The sequence below is a fragment of the Cylas formicarius genome, unplaced genomic scaffold (genome assembly GCF_029955315.1).
Source record: "Cylas formicarius isolate icCylForm1 unplaced genomic scaffold, icCylForm1.1 PGA_scaffold_4__25_contigs__length_36172078, whole genome shotgun sequence".
Lineage (NCBI taxonomy): Eukaryota > Metazoa > Arthropoda > Insecta > Coleoptera > Brentidae > Cylas > Cylas formicarius.
The window spans coordinates 28100781-28114334 of record NW_026844334.1 but is presented as its reverse complement, the minus strand read 5'-3'; the positions used below and the strand labels follow the sequence as shown (position 1 = coordinate 28114334).

The 13554-nt window shown below is 33.6% G+C and overlaps 1 protein-coding gene across 1 annotated transcript in view; it reads right to left on the bottom strand.

Moving 5' to 3' along the window:
- Positions 1–3793: 3793 nt before the first annotated feature.
- Positions 3794–13554, bottom strand: part of LOC132700724 (protein timeless homolog) — a 277802-nt gene continuing 268041 nt past the window's right edge. Inside the window, exons 18-20 of the mRNA XM_060668230.1 lie at positions 9607–9837; positions 6664–6848; positions 3794–4353 (exon numbers count right to left, since the gene is read on the bottom strand). Of these exons, the coding sequence (XP_060524213.1) occupies positions 3820–4353; positions 6664–6848; positions 9607–9837 (950 nt within the window). The 3' untranslated portion in view covers positions 3794–3819. The remainder of the gene's footprint in view (positions 4354–6663; positions 6849–9606; positions 9838–13554) is intronic.

Genomic DNA, 13554 nt, shown 5'->3' with positions numbered 1-13554 from the left:
GTGTAGCTGTCATATATATCATAATTTTCAAACTTTACAACCATTTAATCAGGGTTAAGATATTCAAAAATACTATACACAGTCTGTCCCACTTCGGAACTGTACACCCTTGTAAAAGCTTTGTTTATGGTTCGATTTCGATGATTTTTCTTTGTTGGATAGATCTCTGAAAAATGCACTAAAACCTTGATACTATTTAACAAAAAAGAGAGAAGAGAGAAGTACAATTAGGGATTTAAATAATATATATATTGGCAACGAATTCTTATTTACGAGTACTTAGAACCCAACTATACCAATTTTTATGTTTCAATATTGGAAAGATAGCTTGTGCCCCTCTTAAGGCTGTACATCGTTGTAAAATCTTTGATTAGGTTTTGATTTCGATTTTTTTTGTTGGATAAATCGCTCAAAAACGCACAAAACCTTATGTTTTTTATTACATCAATCTGAAGTCACCTCTGGATCTAACTGGAACTAATTTTTGATGTCAAATATCTAGAAGAGCTATTAGAGATTTCTTTAAGAGTAAAGTGTCAACGAATTCTTATTCAGAACTACATAAAATTTAACTATACTAATTTCTATGAAGTTCGAATACAGGGTCCTCAAAATATCGCGGGCGCCTCGCTTAAGCATGGCTCTTGTAGAATGTATGTTTATGGCTCAATTTTGAGAATTCTTTTCTGCCGGATAGATTTTACTAAAGAGAAATGAAATGGTTTTTTCGTATCGGATCAACTAAAGTCGTGGCTAACTGACACAGTTTTTTTGAGGCGGAAAATCAAGAAGTACTTTTAGAGTTTTTTTCAGTATTTAAATTTCGAGCCCAGGCAACCAAACTGGGAATTATCCAAACACTCTGCAAAACAACGATCACAAAATGCAGTGATGAAACCACTCGATGTAGAATTAAGCAGCACAAAAAAGGTTATGCTTTATAATGGCTAAACTTAAAAATATATTGACAAACTAATTACAAATTGTGAAACTAAAGCAACAGCAGAACAATGTGAAATAGATTCTCTTTCTCTCTCAGACACAGAGATACATGTATGGACCAAACAACACAACATCAAATGGTCTGAAGCTCGGGTTTTTCATAGGGAACCGCATTGGAAAAAGTGCAAAAACAATAACAATGGAAACATCTTTAGCACTCCAGGCGTGGAAATACGTCCTAGCGGAATAACAAATTAACTCTTGACTGCACCCGACTGCGTCACAGGTGAAAGCTGTGGTCTAGTATATAAGCCTAGGTCTTAGAATCACAACTAGCCTGCACTTGCGGTAAACAAAAAAAAGGTCGACAATCTCTTCATATTTCTACCCAATAACTGACAAATTTTCCAAATGTTCGAGACAATATACAGGATGTTACATTTAAATTATTCAGATACAATACATTCAATTCAACAGTCGACCTGGCAACTTTTGAGAGATTAAATTTTTATTTTTATTTAGTTTTGTCAGTTTAGAAGTATGTATCGTAACAACTATTTCAGTTTTCATAATCTTATACTCAATGCTCAATGGTAAATTTTATGCCACACTTTATCCCCTATTATCTTAATGTAAGTATCGAATTAACAGTAATGCGGTTTCTCTTAAAAAGAGATAATTTAAAAAAGTAATAAATATTTATATTTTCTATTACGATTTAGCGATTTAGCAGTAGAATAACTTAAAAAAGTCATGTAATAGTGTTAATACATGGAATATATATACTATGATATGTAAGTTGAGTCTATCAATGTTCATTATTGCATCAGCAACTTTAATATATTGCCTTTGCAGATTGTTGCAGATTTAAGTGCCCAGGGGGTTTGGCCAATGTATAATTTTTGGTGATATGGGGAAAATACAAGTTTCAAGCTTTCAATGCGAAAATGTTGTTGAACATGTCAGGTGTGCCAAAGTTTGAAAGGATTGAACAAGTGTCTTGATGGCAGCGAAACAAGAGAGGGCACGAACTGAGTTAATTCTTACAATTGACGCTTCCTTATACGTAAATGTACAATGTACACATCACCATTTGGCCCAAAATTATCGGTTTTTAACTCCCTTGTTGTGAGCTGTGTAGAGTCACTGAACACAGAATTAAAACACCTGACATCTGCTCTTTTCTAAAATAATTTCCACATTAGAGATATTAAGCGTTCAAATCCATACTGTTGTTTTTTCTTACATACAAAGTATCCCTGACCATGTATCAAAATTTCATAAGAAATATAATGTTAACACGTGTCCAAAAATCTCTGAACGTTTTCGTCCGTCAAAGAAAAAATTTCGTTTGAAATATCAGAACTCTACAGCACTCTATGCTGCAAAGAATAGTTTGCAGTGACCGGACGAAAAATATCAACAAGGTTCAAAGAACAAGACTACGACAAATAAACTTATCAGCACTTGCCGAACATTATGATTAACACCGGACATCAAATCTTTTCGATAAAACTAAACTTCTTACAGATAATCATTTTCTTCTAACAAAGAAAAATCCGAGAATCTATAGAAATCTATCAAAAGCCCAATGTTTATGCGCCCCGCTCATACAATATATAAGCAGGTACAGAGTAGATTGCGACCTAGTTTCAGTTAAGCTCTGAGGAAACCAACCAATCGACGTCAGCAAGTTTGAGTTATAAACAGCCGACGCTGGGCGACTCCAGAAGATTTGTAAATAGTATCACTGTATCCTGTGAAAGTCTCTACGAAAAAATATTTGTATTGATGTGTTTAGTAATATATTATGCCACAAGAGTGGTAAACAACCGACGCATAAGGAATTTAGAAGATTTGTAAATAATAAATACAAATATTAAATGTATTTAATTGCCAATACAATTTAGTGGTACGAAAGTATAAGGAATAAGTTTTTAGTCGCTGCGATTCGAGATTCTAAAAAGCAATTACGTAAATCTTGGTTAGCTAGCACCTCTAATTTTATATGAGAAAAAAATAAATGAAATAAAAGAAGTAGTATTAATATACTTACTCTAAAATGAGTCAAAAAATTCGAAACAGCTTTCGGTGATTCATTGTAAGTTTTATCCAACCAACACATACCATCTTGTTATGACATTATTTTCAAAACAGGATATAACTTGCGAAATATCTCTTCAAGTATTTATTATTGTATTATAATTATTATTTCCCGAAAGTAATTTTAGATCCAAAGCAGAATTCTGCCTAACCTACCTAGTACGGCCTAGTATACTAAATTACTACATAATAGTATTCAAAATTCTGGGGACATTTGTATTTAAATTACATTTAAAATACAAAATAAATATATTTAAATTCGTAAATAGGGTCGATGTATTTCAAATATACATATTTAAATACATGCATATATGCGGCAACGTGGCAATGCTGGGGCAATTATTATTAACTTAAACGTAATCAGAACTCCCCTGCTTGGAATGTTTGGGAAGACTGAACAAATGAAATAACTCCCAATACACAAGATGCCAAAAAGAGGGGCTTGTCCTGCTTCCGAACATTCGTTTCATGGTTTTTTTTCAATATTGTGTGCAAAGATTTCGTTAGTTTGCCGTTGCACATAGTGAAATCGCGCTCCCGCATTACGTTAAGTGCGTATTATCCAAAACGATTGTACTGTATTTTTATTTGTTAACCCGAGTCAGATCATGTTGGCAAAAATTGCATCACGACAGTAAATTTCTTGGCAAACCTTTTGGTTTTTCATCAAGCTCATATGTTGTTATTGCACCAACAATAATAAGACAAAAGAACACTGCATTATTTTAAAATCAAACATATGCAAAAACCTTTATTGGACAACAAATACAAATTTCATTCAGAATCACTCTCAATAAGAACACGGCTTCGTTTCATTGTGCGTTTTCCGGAATCAGAATCCGAAGGTGAACGAATTCTCTTGGTTTTGTCCCCAGTTTGTTCTTCTTCCTCATCGTCACTATCCAATGGGTTTCTCGACGGTCTTGTAGAAGTTGCATGGTTTGAATCATTATTCTTCTGTTCCATTTCACCATTTGTGCTGATGTCTCTGTCTTCCCTTACTTCAGTGATATTCACCTCATGATCTTCGACTTCATTGTCACCTTCAGAATCAGTTTCTAAGACAAAACTCTTTTTCTGTTGGTTCGCAGCCGGCTTGGATGCAATTGGGGTTGGGGATTTTGGCTTGGTCATAGCCCTGAGCTTTTGGAAGACGTCTTCGTCGCTAGATTTATCATTTTGAATTTCATTTGCAGGTTCTAAGTGTCCTTCCTCAGTCAATGTCCTATCGATGGCTTGCTGAATTAGATCGCAATAACTCTGCAATATTTGAAGCGGTAATTCGCCCGGAATTCTCCAATATTTTTCCTGAAATAACAATATTATTTATAATTATTTTAGGGATTCACAAGCGCAGAGAGAGAAGAAAACTACAGAGAAATAATTTTCGTGCCAAGATCCATAAGGAGATGTGTGAGATTTAAAGCAACATTCTGATTCAGTAGTTGCAAGATTTCAGATGAATATAAAGCGAATTGTAAGACGACATTACCGACAAAATCGATAAATCCTGCTTCTCCATTTTAGTTTGAGCTATAATAGAATAGATGGAGTCCCATGTCCGATTTAAAAGAAACTTGTCTTACACATGGACGTATTATTTAAAAGTAAGAAACATGATCGGCTTATAGTAAGTTTATAAGTGGTAGATCGGGGGCAGATAGACGAAAATGCCATTCCTTGAGGTCGAAGGTGTGAATTTAGACAACAAAGCAAAGCAAAAGCAAATCAACAAAAACAAATGCAATCAACAAAACAAAAAAAATTACTTATATTGAGGTCGCGGTCTACTTTTTTTCTAAAGATTTGATTTCCGATTTGGTGGTTTCAAATATTAAAATTAAAACTATTGACCCAAAATTAAAAATAACGAAGCTTCCACAATTTTTCAAGGGCTTGAGCAAGAAAAGCGGCATTGTGTTATTGTTAATATAAGAAGAACTTCTCATACATTTTCTAAGATGACAACAAAGGCTGTTTGAGAGGAAACAAATCATGGAAAGACTTAATTAGCAAATTGTAGGAAATTTACAGCCAGTTTTTCTCGTTGCTTTTACGTTGTAAATGAATATAAGTAACCGACACTTGGATTTGGAAGCGTAACATATTTGTTAAGATACGATAGTCCACTACTGCCTGGGAGTAAAATACTTTCGAAGATGAATGTATACATTTTATCATGCATTGCGAACTTAACTTTCTATTACTGTGTGCCTTGTTCCCTTGTTACACTACGGTGAACTTTAAACCTTTATAATTGAGCGTCCGCTTGAAACGTTGAGTTCAAACTTAACTACTTTCAAACTGACTTTGTGCTTACAGAAAATGAACCTGATTAGAAGACGGCAACTTTGATTTTATGTTCCGTCCATGAAATTGTACAGAGTCTAACATACAGTACCTCATTATAGGTATCGTGGCTAAAGAAGTGGTAAGTCTGCAGTACAACTGTTCCAAGCTGACAACAAAACAATTATTCAACATGGTAGCCACCATGATAACAATCATCGTTGAATAGTCATGGCACCAGAGAAAGAAGATTTAGAGATCTCATATTCCCACCCCTGCCATAAGATGAAACTGTTTGAAAAATCATTTACCTACGAATTAAAATAAGCATCTCTTATAGGCGTCGACTTATCTGAAATATGGCGTAGTGTTCACTGGTATATTATATATGGTACATTAATTTTCTAGTTCTTCTATTCCATGAATTATGAAGATCAGTACTTTACAGTCTTTTCTAAAACTGGACAAAATGAAGTCTAAATAATGTTGAAAACTACCTGTTTTGTAAGTTGTTTATAAAAATATTATCCTGAAAAATAATCATCACAGAATAAACTAATTCTTAATATGTGCTCAAATAATTGCTTTTGGAAAAAGAAAACAATTTAAATTTACACCTTGTGTGAAATGGTATCCGTCTAGTAGAATAAAAATTACATATTAATTTTTAATTATTAATTTACTGAAAAAAAATTGCTTTTCATAATCTTTTTATCTTTTAACCCACCCCGTAGTAAAGCTCAACAAAAAGAATTTTTTACACAAACCTACTGGATCTTGTTTAATTCTAGAACACTTTGACATCCAATATCACAGAACATAAATATACAAACTTAATATTATTCGAACATTTTTAAACATTTAACTAGTATTCATAGCATACTAAAAATTCATTCAATTGGTCCATTTTTTCATGTATTTCGTGGAAAATTTCCCCTTTTCGTTGACTAGAATCATTTTGTGAATCTCAATTTATCCTATGGCGTAGCTTTGAAGAGTGGAGAGGAGTTAGCAATGATGCAGAAGATTGCATTACAACCTTTTTTGGAACACTGCTGACAAAGCAAAAACGCCACTTCCAGCAAGTGACCGAAGCTATTAAAGAAATGGCGTTAAGGTAGAAGGGTAAGGAGGTCGTAGCGTGAAAAAACGCAATAGACAGTGCTGCAAAAATAAGTGGGGTAATACGATTTACCCGTTAAACCTATCAAAACCGATCAGAATGTTCACGCCTCAAAAATGTTGAAGGAAAAATATATCCGCGTAGAAATCGGCTTTGCTCGACACAGGGGGTTTAATCCTTGCGCTCGACTAGAGGAATAATCTCACCTGTTCGTCAAAGGGCTCGCGGATCCCGAATGCTTTCAGCATCCTCCGAAACTCGTCGTTCTCCATAGCGGATTCTGCATAATCCATTAAAGGCACTAATGGAATACCTTCGTTATTTCCTTCCTCGTAATCTTCCACGGCGTCTGATAAACTGTCCCTTAACCACGCGAGCGCCTCTTCCATTTCTACGGGAGACGATGCTAATTTATTTAATGCATTTTAATAAGAAATAGTTTATAAATTTATAGCCGAGTTGCTCGAACATATTTAACACCGAGCGGACGGTGATTCGTGCTTTTGTTTGCGCAGACATTCAGAGTCTTACTTAGTTCATACGAGATTTGGTTGTACCTGTGCAGGAATATTAAGTACACAGGCTATTAGATATACACGGTTTCCCAATTTCGATGGCCTATTAGAAATATATGGAGAATGGATAAAGATAGACCAATAAAAAGTGGGGTGCGTTAATATAATTTCAATTTTTAAAATATTGGCGACATTGCCTCGTTGCCACGCTTATTCAACTATTTTAATTAAGATTAATTCCTAAACAGAATAAAAAAACTGCCAATTTAAATTATAAAATCTAGAAAACTTCTCGGTTCTCATAACAAAGGTATCGAAAATACGTTTGGAACAAGGCATTTCACTTAACCACACACCAACTCATTTTTTTTAAATTACCTACCTAGGACATTATGTAAAATACATTACAGCTTTCTGAAGCTATTTTGGAGAGAGAAAATTAGGAGTGAATTTGAAATAGAGCCCTCTCTATTTTATTCTACATATTTTGAAACGTTTTGGAGTTAAAAGCAAAAAACTATTCCTAATTTCGATATATAGTGTGATAATGTGAGAATTTAAGATTCCAATATTTTGGATATCTAAATATAGAGAGATAGTAGATAGTAGATAGTAAATAGTGAAATTTGGAGTTTATTCATTATTTTGGTCAAAACTTACACAAAATTTTTCTTTTATTCGATAATAATTTGACACTGGTGAAATCACTAATGTCAATCATATTAAACTTTCATTTTATTACATTGAGTTCTTTTTAGTGATCACCGTATTAAAGTGGAGTTGACGTTAAACGAAAATATCGAAATAATCCGATCGTTTGATGATTTTGCTCGTAGTAGCAGAAAAGTTGCTGCGAAATTTAGCAGAACACATCCGCAACGTGCTCCCATTACACAAACTTGTTCCATAAAAAAAAAGTGATGGGAATAAAAAACTAAATTAATACTATTGCGAATTTTTTAAATGACACGCATTATCTTTACCGTTACCGCTACATTCACCACCTTCACCTGTAATGGAACTGTACAATAGCAAAATTGTAGATACTGGATCAGAAGTAGTCCCTATAAATTGTAAAGATCAATATTCCCAGAACGTCGATGTCAAATAATAGGTCTTGTTTCTCTTCTCTCTCTCATTGTGCGGCAAGTATTTTCAGCCAGCTGATTGTTCGTCAGTTGTGAAATCAAAAATTTTCTTTGCGCTCCATAGGAACAAACAGTCCTTTTGTACCTTGTGTACTCCGAGGTGCACTGATATTACAAAACTAGATTTTTATTTTTGGGGAGTGATAAAAAATAAAGTTTATAAAACAAGGGCGACAAAATCGAGATAAGCTGGGTGCCAGAATAAGAGAAGCCACTAAAGAAATTAGCATCCCAGAACACAGACAAATATCCAGACAAAATCTTACAAGAATTAAAAAATGTATTCGAATAAACGGAGTTGATGGAGATCACATTTGATAAATTGTTATTTGTAAAAATAAAATAATTATTCTTTTGTGTTAGTGTTATTTATTTTTGTAAAGAATTTGAATTACACTGTCATTGTAGAGATTTCCCTTTTCATGGTACAGTAATTTATCAAATAAAAAAATCAACTAATAATAATTTTGTGCAGGTATAACTTTTTCAGATATCTCTAACGCGAAGCAAAATACTCTGTTTGTAGAACGGCAGTAGGCCGCGCTTAAAATTTCAATTTGATATCTTAAAAAATGCCAACCATCAACTTGTTATGACTGTACAAAACTTCAAATCTGTATTTATTCAGAAAATCACAAAATGTATTCATCTTAAATATGGGAAATGCCCATTGTCTCCATAAAGTCATATATGCCTACTTCATAAAAAGTAAGACATAAAGAGAGACAGTTTAGAGCTTTTTATGTAATACACATATACATAAAACGAACGTTTTTCACAACTTAAAATACAAGAAAATAAAGCGTTTTTAAAAATTAGTTCAAACTTAAGTCCAGTGAAGTTAAGGCAAGCAATTTTTTTTGTCGCACCTTACTTAATTTATGAGAAAAAAAATATAAACCATTTTATTGCATGTCCTTTGGGATAATTTTTTTTTTTCGGAAGAAATAATAGGATTTATGAAAAATATAGAAACTTTATAACTTGAAAGTAATCAATTCAAAAAAAATTAAATTTCAGGACGCTTTGGTTAATACTTGTTTTAATGTGCGATAAAAATATTTATCAACATACATGTCATAAGTGTGTTAGAGGACCTTACTTACTTTCTTAGTTTAAAAGTAGAAAATTTCATGGTACAAACGATTACCACGAATTACAAATGGTTACAAATAATAATATATCATCAAAAAAATTTAATTAATCAAGATATCTGAGAAATTATTCAGATTAAGGATAGGGAAATCTGAAGGAAGAAACCACAAAATTTTCTCACAAAACCAAAAATAAAATAAGATACAGGGCGCTCAATGTAAATTAAGGCAATTTGGTGATGTGAGATACTTATGAGAGATCATGTATAATATCTACTACTTTTAGTGCATACAACACATCCGCACTCATAACTTTTGGATACACAATTTTTCAATAAAATAAATTCAGCATTAGTTAGGTACTCTCAAACGAAAGACGAATGCAGTTTTACCTATGCTCATATCAACGACTTTTAGCAGTAGATGAATGATCTGAGCCCTCGGAACTGCCACTACTGGTATTCTTTTCTTTAGATTTTTCCCAACCAAAGCTTTTGTTCTGGTGTCCTTCTTTTTTGTAGCGCGCTTGTTCTGGTTAGATGAAGTTATGCCTGGAGATGAGCTCCTGATCGAATCTGCTTCGGAAATATCCGATTCGTTCTCCGATTGACTTTGTCCGGTAGCTGGAAGATAAGCATTACAATAAGGACAAGTTCATTATTTTAATTGCGATATAAACAGATCACAATGAGAAACAAGTAAAGAAATAATTATAAAACTGCTTAATACTTGAAAGAAAACGGGTTAAACCGCACGAGACAAGTCGGGTGACGTTTTTAATTTACGTATATTCCATTATGTTAACGGCTTGGGAAAGAAGGTTATATAAACTTTATGGGGTTTTCAAGTCGCAGTTAATAATGTCATTTCAATTAGGTTTCAATTTTCTGTTAAGTTTAAGTTTCTAGAAACCTGAACGACAAAAAATCTGAATATATTTCCACCAATTATTTGCTTACGTGATCCACGATGTACATCGTGGATCACGTAAGATGACCGACTACGCTATCCAAGAAATAGAAGATCTATAAAAAAAAAGTTTAACACAAAAGTTTCTTGTATTTCTAAAAACAGCTATAGCGAGATCATTTTTTATATCTTTCTACGATTTTGCGGGCTGCTAGGCCGTAGTGTGTTGGTTTTCAGCTACTACTGCTAAAACAATAAAATGTCCAACGGATTCGCACCGAATAGGTGGCTTAAACAAGAATGCTGCATGTCACCCACTTTGTTTAAGATATAACTTGAAAAACATGGAAAAAAAAATGCGAAAGGATGAGCATCCCACTGAACAACGCAAACCTATATACCCTGAGTTTTGAAGACAATCAGATTAAAATATCCGCGGAATACAAGACCTTGCTCTAGTAGACGGACGGGACATAAAATCTTGCCAAGAGGTGAGAATCAATATATCAGATAGTGGAACCCAAGACTGCGCAATTAGAGACCGGAAAACTCAAGGCATGGCTATTACCATGCTAAACAGCATGGGAGCAAAAAATCTCAAGATGAAACAATCATTAAATAAATAATTCCATTATAAAAAGCATAGTCACATATAGTTGTAAAGTTTGGAAACTCAGAGAAAAGATAATGAGAACACTGGAGGCAACAGAGATGGATTTCTGGAGGAAAGAGGTAGGAAAATCGAGACTCGAAAGAACCCCAAACGAAATATTATATGACACAGTGTTAATCGTGAGGATTAAGTTCGAATACCAAAACTGAAGAAAATCTTTTGGGGAGATAGGCTATTCTACTACGCCGAGCTTTCGGAAACGTTTATTTCCTTTTCCATAATTAAATAAAATAAAAAATTTACTTACTTTGCAGGTTGAGTTTAAAATTTGGGAAAAAGAGGCGGCATTAGTTTTGCTTCAAGTTACTTAATGTTTATAATTTGCAATCGATTATTGCGGCTACATTTTTATTAATTTTTAACCCAACTGATTTTCTGCAAACCATGCAGACGCTCGCTGACGACACGAGAGGAGAAAAAACGCAACAAAAATAGTTTGGAAGTCGATGTTATTTTATGTGGTAGGAAATTTTGCAAATACCAGGTGACACCAAAACAATTTATACCCGGATTATTGAGAGTATCTTTAGTGACGTTATCTTCAGTTCTATTCGTTTTTTTGGGTTAGGGAGAGTAAGTATGAGTACCTATGCGCTAGGTGCAGTGTGTGATGTTTTATGATCATTGCATCTACGTCAAAGGTTGTCTGAAACGACTCAAGGAGTAATCTTTTTTTGTAATTCGATTCGGTGGCACAAATTTTGGTTTCGTTGAAGTTTGGATGATGTCCATTATGTATGCTATGCTCAGTCAACACACACGATCTTTTTTATATCCTAATATCACTCTTATATGTAGTCAATCTATCTTTTAGAACCCTTCTTAAAAATATATGTGGATGATATCATATGTGCAATTCCCAAAAATGCAGCAAAAGACACTTTGGATGTTTTTAATGGCTAAAACCGTCACATTCAGTTTACCATGGAGGCGGAGACTGACAACAGTGTTCCCTTCTTGGACCCGAAACTGATTAGAAGTGATACGAATACCGTCATATACTGGCGTTTTGAAATTCCATTGTCTAAAAATATGTTTAACGCGACGTTTCGGCTAGAAAGTATCACTAGTCATTATCAAGTGATGTCAACGACATATGAATAATATATGATATATCGAACTGTTATAGCGTGAGTTTTTTATTTTATATTTTTCAAATTTTGTTGCCCCAGTGAAGATCAAAATTCGTGTTTCTCTAAGGAACTTCTATTGTCCAAAAACGTTTTCACTTGATACCAACTAGTGATACTTCCTAGCCGAAACGTCGTGTCAAAAACGTTTTCAGACAACAGTCAGACGAAAGGCCAGTATTGACCTTTAGAAAAACACGAATTTTTATCTTCCATTAACCAACAAAATAAAACACTCTCGCTATGTATATCATATGTTATCATATATCGTTGAACTCGTCTTGACGTGCAGTCTTCCAATGTGGATCAATATACAGGGTGACCCATCCAAAATAAAGAAGAAAACACAAAAACAACAGAAACTAACCACTATGTATACATAAAAGCAATATATTTGAGAATTTTAAATTAAAACAAGACACGTACACATTAAACATTGTTGTAGATCTTTCCGTTTTCCAGACCCGCTAGTGAAACAAGCCAGTACATGATATAAGGTATCTTATCTCAAAAACTAATCAGTTTTAGATTTTCATTATGATAACCGCCATCTTAAATTATTATTTTTCTTTGACATCCTTCTAATAAATATACCGAAATATGCTAAAAAAGCTTAAGCTACATTCGAGTAATTTTTATTTAATACTTTCGAGGTATATGTTAAAATAAAGCAATAGGTGTCATTCAATATTCTTTTTTTTATTATTATCAATGGCTGTAACTTCTAAATGATTGATTGATTGAGCGCCTTAATAAAAAAGCATTTATTAAACCCATTTTATGTATTAGTGCGTGATTCTCAACCATGAGAGAGCTAGAGCGCGGTTTTTGAAATAGTAACAAAAGTTTTTTTAAAGGAATAATTGATACAATACAATACATCATAATACACAATACATCATAAGCGAAAACAGAACATTTTGACGCACCGAGTACTGTAGGCTCATACATTCTGTGACGACATTTAACTTTTTAAAGAACGTCCTTTCTTCTGCTGATCTTTTCTGACGGACACTAAAGCGGTTTAAAAACCTGTAGGAATATTGATAAGCCCTTTCCAACACAGATTAGTGGACCTATTATTTCGGGATTTGGCGGCATTTTCTGCTTTGGAACAAGCAAGGTATTAAGTATCCCGTTACGATGTACATTATTTTGCCTTTTCTCGAAGACACTTGACACGGATTCTCGAGAACAAGGAGAGCAAAATCTCTTTCCCAATATGTGGCACCAACCACCCTATTGCAGTTTTTCGCTCATTTATCTATTATACAATGTCACCACTAAATGCAGCATCATATGCGACCATTTTTTTTTTGGCAAGTTTAGTTCGTGAGGATAGTTTGTGCATTAAACAAAAAATACGGAAATTGCAAAAATATTTTCTAAAATTGTCAGTTTTTATAAAAATATTCAAAAACTAAGTTATTTCTCAAAAATCAAACTTTATTTTATCTGATTTGTTAAAGAAACTTCCATATGCTACTGTAAAACTATTTAAATCTTCTGGATTTTTCCTGCGTCGGTTGTTGATAAATCAAATTTGCTGACGTTTCGCCAATCATCCTATTGGCTTCTAGCTCGCATTCTACTGTACTCCCGCATTCGCCATATATTTAATTATGTTT